Consider the following 19,590-nt stretch of genomic DNA (forward strand, 5'->3'; position numbering starts at 1 on the left):
TTGCCTAGTTTCCCTTCATTCCAGCCTAAAATTCTTCCTTTAGCTTCTCGTAGGTTCGGTCTATTGGCAATAAACTCCTTCAGCTTTTGTTTTTCTGGAAATGTCTTCATTTATCCTTCATTTATAAAGGATAGTCTTGCTGGATGTAGAATTCTTGGTTTCCATTTTTTTCCTTCAGAATTTTAAACATATCATCCTACTGCCTTAAGGCCTACATAGTTTCTGAGGCAAAATCAGCCATTAATCTTATTGAGGTTCCTTTGTTCATGATCAGTCACTTCTCTCTTGCTACTTTAAAAATTCGTTTTTCGTCTTTGGGTTTCATTGACTTGACAATAATGTGTTTTGATATTGAACTTTGAATTTGTCCTGTGTGGCATTTGTTGAGCTTCATAGACATATATATTCATGTGTTTACTCAAATTTGGGACAAATTTGGCTATTTTTAAAAAGTATTTATTTCTGCCTTCTCTCTCTTTTTTCCTTCTGGGACTCCTATGTGTACTGTGGTACATTTGATGATGTCCCACAGGTCCCTCAGGCTCTGTTCATTTTTCATCATTCTTTTTTCCTTTTCCTTAGAATAGATGATTTTAGTGGTCTCATGTTATTCTTAATTTTTATATATTTATTTGGCAGAGAGAGAGAGAGCATGAGAGAGCACAAGCAGGGGGATCGGCAGACAGAGGGAGAGGGAGAAGCAGGCTCCGAACTGAGCAGTGAGCCCGACATGGGATTCGGTCCCAGGACCCTGGAATCACAACCTGAGCCAAAGACAGACACTTAACTGACTGAGCCCCCTAGGCACCCCAGTGGTCTCATCTTAAAGTTTGTGGGTCTTCTGCCTTTTCATGTCTTGCCTCTTGTATGTTTCACATTGGCCCCTAGTGAGTTTTTTCATTTCAGTTATTGCATTTTTCAGTTCCAGAATTTCAGTCTGGTTCCTTTTTGTAATTTCTGTCTTTTATTGATATCGTCATTTTAAAAAATACATTGTTAACTTGATTTCATTTAATTCTTATCCATGGTTTCTTTGAGCTTACTGGATATATATAAGACTATTTATTTAATATCATTGGCTAGTAATTTCAATGTCTGGACTTCCTCTTTCAAATTTTCTTTTCCCTGTGACTGGGTCATACTTCCGTGTTTATTTGTATATTTTGTAAATTTTTTGAGAACTGGACATTTTGAGTATTACTATTATGGTAACTCTGGACATCTAATTCTCCACTCCCCTGGGACTGATGAATCTTGCTTGTTGAGGCTTAGAGTCATCTATTTATGACTTTTGTGAACTCTTTTTGGAAAACGTGTATTATTTGTTGTACATGGGCACTGACGTTTCTGTTCTGTTATCTCTGCAGTCAGCCAGTAACCTGACAAAGATTTCTTTAAATGTCTCTGTCCCTAAAGGCGGAAAAGAAGCAAAACCCCTCCAAAGATCCAAGTACTGTTTCTTTAAATCTCTTGTAAGCTGCTTCAGCCCCTGCGGACAGAAACAATGGTCAGCCTCTGTGCCAGTCTCTCAGCCCTCAAAAACAGCAAACCACATAATTCTGATATATGGAGGACAGTGCCTTTACTGCTCACTCAAGCTTCAGGAAGCTGCGCCAGGAACTGTCCCCTTGTGTACCTGCCTCAGTGCTGGGGGATAGCAACTGCTGGGTAAAAGGCCAACATTTCAAGAAATTTACCAAAACTTTATAAGCCTTTTCATCAAGCTCTCCCATGGACTCTGCAGGAATTTAACTAGAGTCCATAGTTCCAAAATTGTTACTTTCTGCCAGTTTCTGCCAACTCAGTAATTGTTTAGGAGGATGGATGGATTCCTAGAGCTTCCTGCTCTGTCATCTTCCATGACATCTGGCTGGTATTATTCTACTCCTTGGAATTTATTACTATTTTCTTGTAGCCTAGTACATGATCAATTTGGTAAGTGTTCTACAGCCTTTGAGAAGAATGTGTAGTCTATTTTGGGGTGCAAATTTCTACACAAATCTATTAAATCTGACAAATCTACATCCTTACCTAGTTTGGCTCTTTGTATCCGTCAATCTGAGAACTGTATGTCTCCGGCCATGATTTTGTCTTTGTACTGTCTTGTATTTATAAATAGTTTTTACTTATGTTTCACTACTATCTTGCTCTGTATGAAAAGTTCAATGACAGCTATAACTGCCTTGTTGGTCAATTGTGCCCTTTGGCCAGTTTAAACAAATGGTACCTTTCTTGCACCACTTAACACCCTTTGTCTTGAATTCTACTTTATCCTATATTAATATTCCCATTTCTGCTTTTTTAAAGTTTATTTATTTTGTTTATTAATCTTTACACCCGACATGGAGCTTGAACTCAGGACCCTGAGATCAAGAGTCTTCTGACTGAGCCAGGCACCCTGTCCATTTCTGCCTTTTTAAAAATCCCATTTGCCTGATGAGTTTTTATCCCTTTATTTTCAACACTTCTGTGTCATTTTGTTTTAGTTTTACCTCCTGTAAATAATAAATAATTGGATTTCTTTTAATTTTATTTTTTTAAAAGTTTCTGTTCATTTATTTGAGAGAGAGAGAGCAGGAGCATGAGCCAGCGGGAGGGGGAGAAGGGCAGAGGGAGAGGGAGTGGCCTGACACAGGGTTCAATCCCAGGACTCTGGGATTGAGATTTGTGTTGAAGCCACCCAGGTACCCTTGGATTTTTTTAAAGTAGGCTTCAGTGCCCAATGTGGGGGTTGAACTCATGACCCTGAGATCAAGAGTTGCATGCTCTACCTACTAAGCCAGCCATTGGATTTTTTTAAAACTCATTTTTCAGGGGTGCCTGGGTGGCTCAGTTGGTTAAGCCACAGACTCTCTTTTTTTTTTAATTTGAATTCAAGTAATTAACATATAGTGTACTACTGGTTTCAGGGCTAGACTCCAGTGATTCATCAGTCTTTTTTTTTAAGATTTTATATATTTATTTGACAGAGAGAGATCACAAGTAGGCAGAGAGGCAGACAGAGAGAGGAGGAAGCAGGCCCCCCGCTGAGCAGAGAGCCAGATGCGGGGCTCGATCCCAGGACCCCGGGATCATGACCCAAGCTGAAGGCAGAGGCTTTAACCCACTGAGCCACCCAGGTGCCCCGATTCATCAGTCTTACATAATACACAGTGATCATTACATCACCTGCCCTCCTTAATGTCCATCGCCCAGTTACCCCTCTCCCACTCCCTCCCCTCCAGCAACCCTCAGTTTGTTTCCAATAGTTAAGAGTCCCTGGGGCACCTGCGTGGCTCAGTGGGTTAAGCCTCTGCCTTTGGCTCAGGTCATGATCCCAGGGTCCTGGGATCGAGCCCCACATTGGGCTCCCTGCTCAGTGGTGAGCCTGCTTCTCCTTCTCCCTCTGCCTGCTGCTCTACCTACTTATGCTATCTCTCTGTCAAATAAATAAATAAAATATAAAAAATAAAAGAGTCTCTAATGGTTTTTCTCCCTCTCTGATTTCATCTTGCTTTATTTTCCCCTCCCTTCCCCTATGATCCTTTGTTTTGTTTCTTAAATTCCACATATGAGTGAGATCATATGATAATTGTCTTTCTCCGATTGACTTATTTCGCTGGGCATAATACCCTCTAGTTCCATCTACATCATTGCAAATGGCATGATTTCATCTGTTTTTGTTGAATGAGTAGTATTCCATTGTATATATATATCACATCATCTTTGTCCATTCATCTATTGATGGACATCTGGGCTCTTTCCATAGTTTGGCTATTGTGGATATTGCTGCTATGAACATTGGGGTGCAGGTGCCCCTTCAGATCACTACATTTGTATCTTTGGGGTAAATACCTAGTAGTGCAATTGCTGGGTCATAAGGTAGCTCTTTTTTTTTTTTTTAACTTTTTAAGGAACCTCCATACTGTTTTCCAGAGTGGCTGCACCAGCTTGCATTCCCATCAACAGTGTGGGAGGGTTCCCTTTCCCTGCATCCTCCCCAACATCTGTTCTTCCCTGTCTTGTTAATTTGAGCCATTCTGACTGGTGTGAGGTGATATCTCACTGTGGTTTTGATTTGTATTTCCCTGATGCCGAGTGATGTGGAGCACTTTTTCATGTATCTGTTGGCCAATTGTATGTCTTCTTTGGAGAAATATCTGTTCATGTCTTCTGCCCATTTCTTGATTGGATTATTTGTTCTACGGCTGTTGCGAAGTTTCTAAAGGTGTAAGAGAATATACAAGTTAAAAATTTTCCTCTCGGGGCGCCTGGGTGGCTCAGTGGGTTAAAGCCTCTGCATTCAGCTCAGGTCATGATTCCAGGGAGCCTGCTTCCCTTCCTCTCTCTCTGCCTGCCTCTCTCACTACTTGTGATCTCTGTCAAATAAATAAATAAAATCTTAAAAAAATTTTTTTTTCTCTCACTGTTACTACCAAGCCATACAGGTTCTTTTTCTAGGAAACAACTAAAGTTATCAGTTTCTTACATATCTTATCAAAGATATTCTTTGCATATACAAACAAGTATTCCTAGCCTTTCCTTTTATTTTTTTCTTATTCAAATGATAGCATACCATCCATATGTTCTGAATCTTACTTTTATCTTAACAATGTATCTTTGATGTCATTCCAAACTATCCATTTTTAAGCCTTATATTGTGGAAATTTTTAAACATATAGAAAGGAAAAAGAATAATATAATGAACCCCCATGTACCCATCATCCAGTTCAATAATAATTAACATCCTGTTATTATTATTTTATATATCCCTTTCACTTATTAAGATTTCACTGGCATGTTTTATTTTATTTTAATTAATTATTATTATTGTTTTGCTGGAGCATTTTATTTTTTAAAAAATGATTTTTATTAACATATAACATATTATTTGCCCCAGGGGTACAGGTCTGTGAATCATCAGGCTTATACATTTCACAGCACTCACCATAGCCCATACCTTCCCCTTGCTGGAGCATTTTAAAGCATATTTTAGGCAACATTTGTAAGTATTTGGGCTCATTTTGGGCTCAGAAGATGAAGGCTTTAAAAAAATACAACCATAATACCATTATCATACTCAGTAAAATATATAATTTCTCAACATTGTCAAATACTTAGTCTGTGTTTAGTTTTCTGTTAGTATCTAAAAAATGTTTTGTTTCATGGTTACCAATCTAAGGATATTTTTACTGACAATTTCAGAAGATCTGCCACTTCCACTCCTTGTTTCCCTTGAGTTCTTTTTCCTATTTGACAGTGTTAACTATTCCTTACAACTTTGAAAGCTAGATATTCTTCTGTTCTAAATCCTTTTTTGGGGGTGCCTGGGTGGCTCAGTGGGTTACAGCCTCTGCCTTCAGCTCATGTCATGATCCCAGGGTCCTGGGATCGAGCCCCGCATCAGGCTCTCTGCTTAGCGGGGAGCCTGCTTCCTCCGCTCTCTCTCTCTGCCTGCCTCTCTGCCTACCTGTGATCTCTGTCTGTCAAATAAATTAAAAAAAAATTGAAATCCTTTTCTTCTATTTTCTCTTTTAAAAAAATTTTATTGACATATAATGTATTATTTGCTTCAAGGGTACAGGTCTGTGAATCATTAGTCTTACACAATTCACAGCACTCACCATAGCACATACCCTCTCCAATGTCCATAACCCAGCCACCCTCTCCCTATCCCCGCCATCCCCCATCTATTTTTTTCTTGGTTCCTCTATTTCCTCCTACCTTCATCTTTGAGGCCCAGTGTTAAAACTCTTTTCTCTTTTTCTCTAACGTCCTTTCTTTAAAAAGAGAGAGAGAGAGAGAGACCATGAGCAGGGGGAGAGGCAGAGGAGAGGGAGAGGGACAAGCAGACTCTCAACTGAACAACATTGAGCCTGTTTCGGGGCTTGATCCCAGGACCCTGAGATCTAGACCTGAGCCAAAGTCAGATGCTTAATCAACTGAGCCACCCAGGCACCCCTAACTTCTCTTCTTTTAAGTAATAATCCACATTATTATTTCAGTTATCACCTTTGCTGATGACTCTAAAGTCTTTGTCTCCAGGCCAAGCCTCTCATCCAAACGCAGGTTCTCTAACTGCCTAAAGGATACCTCTGAATAAAAAACCCTTCGTAAACTCAAAATGAAAATATCTAAAATGGAACTTATCTTTCTCTTCAAATAACTTTCTTCATTGTTTGATTTCTGATAATGGCAACTTCATTCTCCCTGTTCCTAATCTTAACATCCAAGTTATTTCTAAACTGTAATTCTCTTTCATCCCCCTTATTCAGTTAGTTAGCAAGTACTATTGAGTCTTCCTTTGCAGTGTCTCTAGCTTCTCTCCAGTCTCACTGTTATTCCCTAAAACCTAATCACAGACGTTCACATAAGTAAATTAGCTACCATTCAGCATTATGCTAGAAATCCTAACCAATGCAGTGAAATGAGAAATCAAAATAAGAGATATAAATATTGGCAACAAAAGCTATAACACATAAAAATACAGGTAATGATCTCTTACACAGGAGAGGACCAAAAAAGCACTAAGCATAAAAGAAAAACTTGAATATTCAAAATTAAAAACTTCTGCTATTTCAGAAAATGATACACCTGCCACGGAATGGAAGAAAGTATCACAAGACATATGTCTGACAAAAAAGATTTATTTATTTATTTATTTATCTTAGAGAAAGAGAGAGAGCATGAGCAGGGGGCAAGGGTAGAAGGGAGGGAGAAGCAGACTCCCTGATGAGCAGGGACTTCCCTATGTGGGACTCGATCCCAGAACTCTGGGATCATGACCTGAGCCGAAGGCTGATGCTTAACCAACTGAGCCACCCAGGTGCCCCAACATTGTCAATATACTAAAAAATCATTTAGTTGCACATTTAAAATGGGTGAATTTATGACGTGTAAATTTTTATCCCAATAAAGCTGTTTTAAAAAGATAATTACCCATTTGGGTCAGCAATCACATTCATATTTCCCTAAATGAACTGAAAATTCACGACCACACAAAAACCTGCACTTAGATGTTTATGGTGCTTTATTCGTAATTGCCGAATCTTGGAAGCAACCAAAACGTCCTTCAGAAGGTGAATATATAAATAAATTGTGGTACATCCAGACAATAGAATATTATTCACTAAAAAGAAATGAGCCATCAAGCCACAAAAAGACATGGAAGAACTTCAAATGCACATTACTGAAGGGAAAGAGCCAATCTGAGAAGTCTACATATTGTATGATTCCAACTATATGGCATTCTGGAAAAGGCAAAACTATGGAGACAATAAAAAGATCCGTGGTTGCCAGCGATTGTAGGGAGAGGGGAATGAATAGGCAGACCACAGAGGGTTTTTAGGACAGTGAAACTATTCTGTATGCTGTTATAATAGTGGATATATGCCATTGTATATTTCTCAAAACTCACTGGATATACAACACCAAGAGTGAACTCTAAGATAGACCGTGGACTTTAGTTAGTAACAGTGTGTCAACATAGATTCATCAGTTACAACAAATGTGCTACTCTGGTGGTGTGGGATTTTGAGATAGCCTAGGCTCTGCCTGTGTGGGGTCAGGAGATAAATGGAAATTCTCTGTAATTCCTGTTCAATTTGCTATACCTAAAACTGCTCTAAAAAAATAAAGTCTATTGGGGTGCCTGGCTGGCTCAGTTGGTAGAGCATGTGACTCTTGATCTTGGGGTTGTGAGTTCAAGTCCCATGCTGGGGGCAGAGCTTACGTAAAAAAATTCTAAATAAAAGTCTGTTAAAAATGAACCGTTGGGGCACATGGATGGCTCACTTGGTTAAGTGTCTGCCTTCGGCTTGGGTCATGATCCCGGGGCTTGGAATTGAGTCCTGCATGGGGCTCCCTGCTCCGTGGGGAGCTTGCTTCTCCCTCTGCCTGCCAATGTCCTGTTTGTGCTCTCTCTGTCAAATAAATACATAAAACCTTTAAAAATTAACTGTTTATGGGGCCTTTGGGTGGCTCAGTTGGTTGAGCATCTGACTCTTGGTTTCGGCTCAGTTCATGATCTCCTGGATCGTGGGATCGAGCCTTGCACCCGGCTCCACGCTCAGGGGAGTCTGATCAAAGATTTTCTCCCTCTGCTCCTCCCCCTACTCATGCACACACACACTCCCTCTTTTTCTAAAATAAATAAATCTTTAAAAAATTTAACTGTTTAGAGGCACCTGGGTGGCTCAGATGGTTAAGCAGCTGCCTTCGGCTCAGGTCATGATCCCAGGGTCATGGGATCGAGCTCCACATAGGGCTCCCTTCTCAGTGGAGAGCCTGCTTCTCCCTCTCCCTCTGCCTGCTGCTCTGCATACTTGTGCCCTCGCTCGCTCTCTCTCTCTATATATATATTATATATATATATATATATATATATATACACATATCTAAATTTAACTGTTTAAACAAAAAATAGTAAGTGCATTGTGGGGTAAAAGTAAAATGCATAACAATAGTGTAAAGTCCAAGAAGAGAGAAATGGATGTACACTAATGTAAGTACATAACAACATATAACTCTATATGAAGTGGTATAATAACACTTGAAGGTAGACTGGTAGGTTATGGTTGTACATAATAAACCTATAAGATGTAACAAAACATAGATGTGAAGCTAATAAGCCAATAAGGAGATAAAAGTGAAATTAAAATAATAGTGATTAATCCAAAAGAAGGTAGAAAAAGAGGAAAAAGAGAACCAAGAAGAGATGGGACAAATGGAAAACAATAGAACATAACAATTCTACATATGTGTGTGCATAATAATAATACAAGAGCTTCAGAATACATGAATCAAAAACTGACAAACTGCAAGGAAAACTAGACAAATCTGCAGTTCTAGTCAGATTTCAATACCCTTCTCTCAGTAATCAATAGAATGAGGAACCATAAAATTAGTGAGGATACAGAAGAAGTGAACAATACTATCAACCAAATTGACCCCATTGACATTTTTAGAACACTCCACCCAATAACAACAAAATACATATTCTTTTCAAGTGCACAGGGAGTATTTACCAGGGTAGACCATATTCTAGGCCACAAAAAAAGTCTCAATGAATTCAAAAGGGTCAAGTCATACCAAGTATATTCTCTAAAAAAATGGAGTCAAATTACACACCAACAACCAAAAGATCTCCGGAAAAACCTCAAATATTTGAAAAGGAAACAATCCACTTCTAGATATCGCATGGATCAAAGAAGAAATCAAAAGAGAAATTAGAAAATATTTTGAACCAGGGGAGCCTGGGTGGCTCAGTGGGTTAAAGCCTCTGCCTTCGGATTGGGTCGTGATCCCAGGGTCCTGGGATCAAGCCCTGCATCGGGCTCTCTGCTCAGCAGGGAGCCTGCTTCCCTTCCTCTCTTTCTGCCTGCCTCTCTGCCTACTTGTGATCTTTGTCTGTCAAATAAATAAATAAATAAAATCTTTAATTGAAAAAAAAAGAAAATATTTTGAACTGAATAAAGATGAAACCACACATGTAATTTATGGCATTCTGCTAAAGAAGTATTTAGGGGGTAATTTTTAAAAATATATTTTATTTATTTATTTTGAGAGAGAGAGAGAGCATGTGAGAGCTGGAGAGAGGGGCAGAAAGAGAGTGAGAGAATCTTAAGCAGTCTCCTCCACCCTCAGCGCAGAGCTTGATGCGGGGCTTGAACTCGTGACCCTGAGATCATGACCTAAGCCAAAATCAAGAGCTTAATCCACTGAGCCACCCAGGTGCCCCTTAGCAAGCATTTTTTATACACTAAAAACCTATATTAGAGGGGAGCCTGGGTGGCTCAGTGGGTTAAAACCTGTATTAGAACAGAAGAAATGTCTCAAAACAATGACTTCAGCTTTCACTTCAGTAAAAAGAAGAGCAAATAAAATTCAAAGGAACAGAAATAATGAAGATCAAAGTGGAAATCAGTGAACTAGAAAATAATAAAGAAAACCAGATTCTTATAAGCTAGTGTTCATAGCACCATTATTTACAATAGTCAAAAGTTGAAAAAAACCCAAAATGTCCATCAGTAAATGAATGGTAGCTAGAAAAGTCAAATTCATGGAGACAGAAAGTTGGTTTCCAGGGGCTGGAGGCAGGGGGAAATGAGGAATTCTTGCTTAATGGGTACAGAGTTTTCTGTTAGGGATGATTAAAAAAAAAGTGTTGGAAATATCAATGGTGATGCTTTGCACAACATTGTGAATGTACTTAATGCCCCTGAATTTTACACTTGAAAATGGGTAAAAGGGCACATTTTGTTATGCACAGTTACCACAATTAAAATTAATAACGTAACACAAAAAACACATTGAACCGTACAAAAAAAATTTTTTTTAAAAGAATCTATGTATTTATTTGACAGAGAGAGATCACAAGTAGGCAGAGAGGCAGGCAGAGAGAGAGAGTGGAGGAAGCAGGCTCCCTGCCGAGCAGAGAGCCCGATGTGGGACTCGATCCCAGGACCCCGAGATCATGACCTGAGCCCAGGGCGGAGACTTAACCCACTGAGCCACCCAGGCGCCCGAACCATAAAACCTAAAAAAGATTTTTTATTTTTAAGCAATCTCGACACCCAAGGCAGGGGTGGAAATTACAAACCCGAGATCAGGAGTCACATGCTCTACTGACAGATAGACAGGGACCCCTGAACAGTACAATTTCAATGAGTGAATTGTGTGGTATATGAATTTATATCTCCATAAAGCCGCTAAAAAAGGAGTGCATACTGTATGATCCTACTTACAGAAAACTCCAGAAAATGCAAATTAATATGGTGACTGAAAGTAACCCTAATTCGCTCACTCCCTCATTTTCTTTTATCGCCTCCATTTTTTCCTAATACTTCAGTTTCCTGCCTGCCTCCTCACGTCAGGGCTGGCCTTGAGGAGGAAACCGGGGTCTGGGGAGGAAGGGGCGGCCTCACTTTGGTAAGGGAAAGAGGAGCCTTTGGGGACCTCTGCACCGGATAACTCGTCTTGGTGGTCCGCACCTGGGGGCCGGATCCAAGTAATCCTCGTTAGTTACTCCAAGGGGAAGTCAGTCTAGAAGCCTGTGAGTCGCAGACAGTGAGGCTGGCGCTAAGACTCCACTTCCCAGGAGGTGTCGAGGCACCCAGCGGAGGCTGCGTCTGACGACGGGGCGGGGGGGGTGGGTGTGGGACTCGGTAGCTGCCCGGATGTGGCGCCGAGCTCGCCGCGCTTGCCCACCGCGGCCACAGTCGCGCTGGGAGGCTCTGCCTGCTGTAGTCAACAGCGGTGGAAGACGACCGCTTGTGCTTTGCCAGGTAATCTTTATGGAGACTCCCCGCCCCCAGCGCTCCCGCACCGCCCCCCGTTTATCCCCCACACTTTTCGTGAGTCTCCCCAGCCCCGGAGGCTTGCGTGAGTCTGTGAGCCATTCCCGAGATGGAAGGCATTGGAGGGTGGGATGAGGTGTATGCCTATGGGGGAGACTGAGCCCGCTCCCGCTCTTGCTACTTGCGAATCCCATGTGGGGCAGCTCTCTGTCCCAGGCTCACGAGTCCCTAGGAAGTGCCGGAACCAAGTAGGCCTGGTGGTGAAGGATGCGAAGGAAGTGCCGAGCGGGCTTGTGGAGCTAATTGCTGGGTCACTACCCCTGCGTCTGTGGTTAAGTTTCCAGTCGCGGGGTAGTCTTCCCCTGGCTCGGATTTGGGGAGTGTTCACATGGCTTCCTTCGGCTTCGAGAGTCCCAAAGCCTTTGGCTGGACTTGAACCAAAGAAGGCAGTCTCCGGTGTGAGAAAGCTGCCGGTGTTTAGTAGAGGAACTAAGTTGTGGAGAGTAATAGATACAGATTGGGGGGTCTTCTGCTGAATTGTTTTGGTTCCAGAGAGTTACAGCGTGATTTCAAGTGCATTAGACTCAGACTTACCAAGAGGGTGAGACCTGGAGGAGAATGTGCTAGAAACAGTAATCCTTTGAGCAGCATTCTTGTCTTGACTGTTACTGGGTCTTTTACACTGTCTAACCTAGGAAAAAATTGACTCCTACGCAGACTGTACATGTGAAGAAGGATACTTTGTCAGACGAGATGGGAAGATTTAGAAGAAACTAATTCCAGTTTACTGTGAATGGTTGGGAAGGGAACTTTCTGAGGGTGCTGGTTTCCGCAGCACCAGCCCTCTCCCAGTTTCCAAACCTAAAGGCATACCTAAAGATCTCTGACTTGCTCTGATGTCTGCTTCCTGGAGCTACTGTGAAGCTTAAATAAGATATGTAAAAGTATTTGGCACAATGCCTATAATCTCTTATTTTTAAGTTTCCCTTTGCTTCCCTACAGCAACTTTTTTCCCCTGTGAGCCATACATCATTTTGTATTATTGTTTGCCTTTTCACATGAGTCCTGCCTTTACCACAAGATTGTAAGCTTCTAGCAATCTTTCTCTTTACTCTTTTTTGAGTCCCTTCCAGCAGTTCGTTGCCATAGGAGTACCCGGGAAAATGTAGATAGTGGTGGTGATGAGGAGGGCAAAGCTGTAGGTGATCCATGACAGGACCCCATTGTGCTAGATCCGGAGGCTGAGGTAAACAAGCTTTTCTCATTTGCCTTCCTCTTATGACCCCTAGCCTTCTCTCAGAGCTCCAAACCCTTTAAAAATACTTTTATTTTTAGTATTTTAAACCATTTAAAAATATTCATTACAGTAGTGTTAACTATATATGTATTGCTGTGCAGTAGATCTCTAGAATTTTTCATCTTGGCAAACTAAAACTTTCATTTTAAAGATTTTATTTATTTGAGAGAGTACGTATGCCTGCGAGCATGAGTGGGGGAGGGGCAGAGGGACAAGCAGACTCTCTGTTGACCATGGACCCACCCCCCTCAATATGAGCCTGGATCCCAGGACCGTGAGATCATGACCTGAGCAGAAATCAAGAGTCAGATGCTTAACCTACTGAGTCACCCAGGCACCCTGCAAAACTGAAACTTTGTCACCGGTAAACAACTCCCCATTAGGGTGCCTGGGTGGCTCAGTTGGTTAAGCGTCTGACTCTTGATTTTGGCTCAAGTCATGATCTCATGGGTCGTGGGATAGAGCCCTGCGTCAGGCTCCATGCTCAGCAGGGACTCTGCTTGAAGATTCTCTTCCTCTGCCCTTCCTCCTGTTCTTTCTTTCTCTCTAAAATAATTTTTTTTAAAAAACCCTCCCCCTTTTCCCTCCCCCAGCCCTGGCAACTACCATTCTACTTTCTGTTTTTATGTGTTTGACTACTCTAGATACCTTATGTAAGTGGAATCATGCAGTATATGGCTGTCTATGTGATTTCACCTAGCGTATGTCCTCAAGTTTCATCCATGTTGTAGTGTATGAAGAGCTCCTTCTCTCTCTCTCTCTTTTTTGTAAGTAGGCACCATGCCCAATGTGGGGCTTGAACTCATGACCCTGAGATCAAGAGTTGCATGCTCTACCGATTGAGCCAGCCAGGTGTTCCAAGATTTCCTTCTTTTTAAGGTTGAATAATATACAACATATATATATATATTTTTTTTCTTTATGTGTTCATCTGTTGATGGTCTTTAGGTTGCTTCCACCTCCTGGCTCTTGTGCATAATGTTGCAGTGAACACTGGTGTACAAATATCGCTTTGAGATCCTGTTTTTAATTCTTTTAGATATATTTTTAGTATATTTAAACTTTTTAACTGTGGATAATTCCAAACATACACATAAGTAAATAACATATGATGAACACGTGGGACATGTGAGCTGAGTAAATGAGTCAGGTGCTTGTACAAAGTAGCCCCCCAAACTTTGATAGAGAGTTTGCTATGGGTGAGGATGTCCTGGGTTTTGTTTCAGACCTGGGATGTTCTAGCTGCCCTTCATCATCTAGTCCCTCAGCCATAATCAGTGTGGCTTGAGTGCCTATCTGCAGACCATATATACCAGAAGGGTTAGTAGATATAAACAAGCAGAAATGAGTGTAGATGCCTTTTCCTAGTTATCGAGATGAGGAGCTGAGAATTTGGTGTGCAAAGTGGTCTTTGGGTCTAAGAGTTTGGTCTGGTTCGGGAACCCCCTCAGATGTACAGTTGTCCTGAAAGCAGTCACTTTGAACAGAGATGTTGGCTACTGGATGATAAAGGATAGCAGGCTGGGAAGGTGAGTTGTTCATACAGGAATTGCTACAGGAATTCAGAGGAGAAAGAAGTTAATCCAGACTGGGAAAATCAAGGAAGGCTATTCTCAAAGAATGTGGTGGTGACTTTACCCTTTTCCCATTGACCTTGTATGTTTGATCCTTATGCTTGTTCCTGGGTGGAAAAAGATAGGGTTGATTGATGGTCAGTGAATACTAAAGATGAATTACACTCTGGACTTTTAGCTCTGGGACCTGTGCTAATGAAGGCTTTAGGTGGAATGCCTTGCGAATCAGAATTGGCTGTGTGGGAAGAGAGCTACCTCTAGTGGGCCTGTGTGAAGCATACTCAGAAGGCCAACTTTTCTCTTTTCTTTTTTGTTTTTTTTTAAATATAATTTAATTTATTTATTAGAGTGAGAGAGAGAGAGACAGAGAGCATAAGCAGAGGGGAGAGGCAGAGGGAGAGGGAGAAGCAGGCTCCCCGCTGAGCAGGGAGCCTAATGCAGGACTGGATCCTGGGACTTTAGGATCATGACCTGAGCCAAAGGAAGTCGCTTAACTGAGCCATCCAGGCGCCCTCGGTTTTTTTTCCTATAATCAAATACATATGACAGTTTATCACCTTTCCTCCATGTTCTGACACATGAAGTTAATGCTATCAGGATCAGGTCTGAAATTAGTGCAGTAGTTAAGCTAAAGGAAATGGAGTGTTCTGGGGGCACTGACAGGGTAGGGCGGTGATAGGGTTTTAAAATGGGGTATAAATGTGGGAGCTCATAGTAAACACGCTTCTTGGAGGTCATCTGTGCCTTACCGTTAACTCTCAAATACTTGATTCCTGAAGAAGTAAAAGAGAAAGTATGGTGGTGGTATGACTAATGGTTTTGCTCTGATAAGGTAGGAAGGGATGAGATCTGTGGTTTGTCTAGCACTGTAATCACATTACAGAACTTTTGCCTTCCCCAGAACAGTACAAGAATTATTATGAAGTCATAGTAGTTTCGAATGCTTAATGAGTACTTTCTGTGTGACAGGCACTAATAAGTACTACACAAACATTCTTTCACGTAAGCCATGGGTGAAACGCTTGCTGAAGTCGGCAAAGCTTAGGAAAAGAAAGGACTGGTTTTGGACTCCAGGTGGCCTGACATCAGAGCCTGGACTCTTTACTCTGGGAGGCTAAGTCTGACTGGCCTACCTTTCTCCAGTTTTAGGACGTCACTGTCAGGAACAGAGATTGCTTTGCTGGGTCTATAGCCACAGACCCAAAGTCAGAGCCATATTTCTTTTGTTTCAACCTTTAGACCCTCCTTTCTACATCAGTGTGTTTTTTAAAAGATGTATTTATTTGAGAGGGAGAGAAAGAGAGAGAGAGAGAACATGTGCACACATAAGCGGGAGGGGCAGAGGGAGAGGGAATTTCAAGCAGAGTCTGTGCTGAGCACGGAGCCTAATGCAGGGCTCCATACCATGACCCTGAGATCACAGCCTGAGCCGAAACCAAGAGTCAGATGCCTAACCGATTGTGCCACCTGGGTGCGCCAGCATCAGTGCTATTTTAAAAATTAGTTTCCATTTACTGAGCACCCACTATGTTTTAGCACCTTTGATAGAGTATAGCCAGACCTGACAAAAATAAAACGGAAATACCTATGTATGTGAATGGTTTTTAATCTTTTTGGGCTCACAGTCTTTTTTAACAATCTGATGACAGTTTTGGATCTTCTTTCCAGAAAAATTCACTTATGTACCTACACATAATATCACATACTTCAGAGGCGACTTGTAGGACCTACTGAAGTTTATCCTCTAGCAGTCCATGGACTCCATGGTAAGAACTCTTGTCCTATGTACTCTTTCTCAGCTGACTCTTCTATGGTGTTAAGGGGATGGTCAGTGGGTGGGGGATCTTACCTCCTCTCTTTCTCCTTAGAGAGAAATGTTGATAAAGCTTAGGCTCCCCAAATGAACCAAGCATCTGTGAATGTTCTTTCTTTCTCTATTGCACTTAGGACTCCAAGGAAAGAATGCAGACAATCAAATGTGTGGTTGTAGGAGATGGGGCTGTAGGTAAGACCTGCCTCCTCATCAGTTACACAACGAATGCCTTTCCTGAGGAGTATATCCCCACCGTCTTTGATAACTATAGTGCCCAGACGTCTGTGGATGGCCAGATCGTCAGCCTGAACCTGTGGGACACAGCTGGCCAAGAGGAGTATGACCGACTGCGAACGCTGTCCTACCCCCAGACCAATATCTTTGTCATTTGTTTTTCCATTGGCAACCCATCCTCGTATGCCAATGTGAGGCATAAGTGGCACCCTGAGGTCTCCCATCATTGCCCCAATGTGCCTGTTCTGCTGGTAGGTACCAAGAGAGACCTGCGGGATGACATTGAGACAGTGAAGAAGCTGAAGGAACAGAGCCTAGTGCCCACAACTCCTCAGCAAGGCACTTCCCTGGCTAAGCAGGTGGGGGCTGTGAAGTATCTAGAATGTTCAGCCCTGATGCAGTATGGGGTGCACGAGGTATTTTCAGAAGCTGTCCGGGCTGTGCTTTACCCTGCTACAAAGAAGAACACCAAGAAGTGTGTCCTTTTATAGCTTTTGGGGTGCTATTTGGGGACTGCACCGAAGGGGGAATAAGAGGGATTCCTTTGACAGCATTGAACAATGCCAGCATGAGCCATTTGTCTCTTTTCCTAGAAACCCTAGACTCCAGGTTATCGGGCTTTTGGAGGAACAAAGACAGCCTCGTTTGTACATGGTTGCTGTGAAGTTTGGTCTGAACCTTTTGGAGGAAGTTTGGGGGGAGAGGGGGAAAGAGAGAGACTGACTTTTACCTCTGAACTAGCTTTCCTAGCTGTATTTACCATTGAGCAAGTGCCTCACAGAAGGACAAGTTTCTACAGTTTTGAAAGCATTGCCTTAAACTTTCTGATATAGTAATTTTGGAAAATCATTTTATGTGTGACTCCTGGGCGTTCCCAGTGTCGACATGTTCTTCCCATTCTGGAGATGAGACATGTTTGCAAAAACAGTTAAGCAGCATTTCTTGAAGTTCTGGGAGATACTAATCGATGTTCCTTAACAAGGTTCTGTGGTCAAGTAAGTCAGGAACCAGTGGGTTTTTTTTTTAAGTGTTTATTTAAATTCCAGTTAGTTAACAGACTGTGATATTAGTTTCAGGTGTACAATTTAGTGATTCAGCACTTCCGTACAACACGTGGTGCTCATCACAAGTGCCCTTTAATCCCCATCACCGATTTACTCCAGCCTTCCCCTTTTGGTAACCAGTGATTTAAATAAAGCTGAACAGGTTCCTCTACTGGAGGGATTTATAACTTTTTGTAAGTGGGCAACATTTCTCAAATTTATTTCACTGAATTTTTTTTTATTTGCTTCCACTTAACACCTGTTAACCTCTCTGGAAACACAGTTTCAGAGATGTTGGATTAAAAGGAACTAGAAATTCCCAAAGAGGCTGTGAAAAAAAAGCATAATGTGGTCCTGTTCTTTTTGTTGTTTCCCTCTTTTTGCCTTTGAGAGGAATGTTTATCAGCCATGGACTTGTTACTGGCTCCTCTTCCGCCCTTAGGTGTTGGGTTTGGCACTTAGTCATGGTAGCGCATTGGATGTGGGGTCTGATGGTCAGATCTGTTGTTAGATTATGATAGCACTATGGGCCTGGTGATGTGGAATTAATGCCCTATAAAGCTGTGTCCCTGAGGCCTCTGTGAGGCGCCTTTTTTTCTGTCAGCTTCTGCTTTAGGGAAAGACCACTGAAGGTTAACCCCATAAACCAACCAACCAACCAACCAAAATATTCTGCCAGTCATTATCAGGGAGTTGTGTGATTCTTCTCAGTGTCCTGCCTTGCTCTCTTCCTATTCCTCCCTCCTCTGTATGTGTGTGTATGTTTGTGTGTTTTCAGTCCTGGTTGCCTTTTGAGGTCTTTCAGTTGCTCAAAGAAAGTTGGAGTGTATTGGATTTCCAGACCCTGGGGCTGTCAACATTGGTAGGGATTTTGTTGTAGTTGCTCAGCCTGCCCTGCGGTGGTAGAAGTCACATTCTTTACCCTACTAAGCCTGTTTCTACTTATTCTTTCTAGTTGTGTTTTTTACCTTCCTCCTTTGATATAGAAGGAAAACTTCCTTCTCCACCTGGCAGATAGTGGTTAACAACTCCGCTGGGCACATATCCTCCTACCCTGTCAAAATAAGCAGTGGATCTTTGCGAGTTTGGGAAATGGAGTTAAAAGAATCACCTAGCTACTTCTGTGGCGAATGAAGTGTCTGTGCTTTGCTCTGGGGTGGTCTCACTGTTGCTCTTTGACAATATATGATCACATTAGTGCTCAGGTTAACTGAGCCTCCTGGACAGGGTTGCCAGGTAAAAGAGAGTAGTTTTTGTTTTTTGGTTTTTGGTTTGTTTTTTTTTTTACAAATAATTTTTTAGTGTAAGTATGTACCATACAGTATTTAGGAATAGATTAAAAAATTATTTGCTCTTCATCTGAAATTCAAATTTAATGGGACATCCTGTATTTCTATTTGCTAAATCTGGCACTCCTATTCTTGGAAGATTGGAAAGCTGGAGGTCAGGCAGATACCAAGTATTGTTAGAAAGTAAAAGGTTACATAAGCTCACTGTTCCTCCTCCTTTTCTTCTGGTTTTCCTTTCCCTCACCATGGGCTGAAGTGCTCTGTTTTGCTTTTCCTGTATCGCTGCGCTCTCCTCTTCATACAGTAACTCATTGGTGTGTATTTCTACACCATCGTCTAAGGCTGTGGAGGATCCAGGGTGGATAGCATTGTCTGGTAGATGTCTTCTCAGTTTCAGTGTACTGTATCTGTTTCTGGTGTGTGACCTAGGGCCTCCTGTTGTGGGGGCTGTAGGGGCTCTGTATGAACAGGGTGTTAACTGGAAGAGGGTGAGGGTGGCCCTCCTTAACTAAGGCCCAATAGCACTTTGGAAAGTGGGGGTCTGTTATCATAGTGTGGGGACTGTAAGAGTCAACTGGCCTGTTGGCAGGTGTACCAACTGCTGTGTGTAGTCCCTGAGTTTTCTCATGGGCAGCCAGATGAAGCACCTATTGCTTGAGTGTGTTCCGGTCTCAGGATGTTTGGACTGATGCTGCCTGAGGTCCTTACGGACTTCATGGTTGAAAGGGGCTAGAAACACAGCTGTCACCTATGTCTCTGGGAACTTTCCATAGCTACTGAAATCTTTTTAACTGACTTTTAATTTAATAGTGCCTCCTGCTCCCGCTTTGTCTGGGAAGATCTCAAATGTAAGCCTGGGCTTGGTTTGGTCAAACTCGCATCCTTTGATGAAGGGAGGTGTGATCCACAAGTTTGAGAATATGGTTTTGTATTGGACTGACTTGATGGTTCTACATACACTGACATCTTGATTTTTATACTTAAAAAGAATTTGTATGACGACTAACATGCTAATATCACTTTTAAATTGTTCATAATGAATGGCAATAAACTTTTCTGATTTC

The 19,590-nt window shown here is 41.9% G+C and overlaps 1 protein-coding gene across 1 annotated transcript; it reads left to right on the top strand.

Annotated features, from left to right (window-relative positions):
- Positions 1-11,134: 11,134 nt before the first annotated feature.
- LOC308337553 (rho-related GTP-binding protein RhoG-like) lies at positions 11,135-19,590 on the top strand. The gene is made up of 3 exons (XM_080795645.1): positions 11,135-11,264; positions 15,816-15,913; positions 16,095-19,590. Exons 2-3 carry the CDS (start codon positions 15,902-15,904, stop codon positions 16,683-16,685), a joined length of 603 nt encoding a protein of 200 aa, XP_080651771.1. The 5' UTR covers positions 11,135-11,264; positions 15,816-15,901; the 3' UTR covers positions 16,686-19,590.

The sequence above is a fragment of the Martes martes genome (genome assembly GCF_963455335.1).
Source record: "Martes martes genome assembly, chromosome: X".
Classification (NCBI taxonomy): Eukaryota; Metazoa; Chordata; class Mammalia; order Carnivora; family Mustelidae; genus Martes; species Martes martes.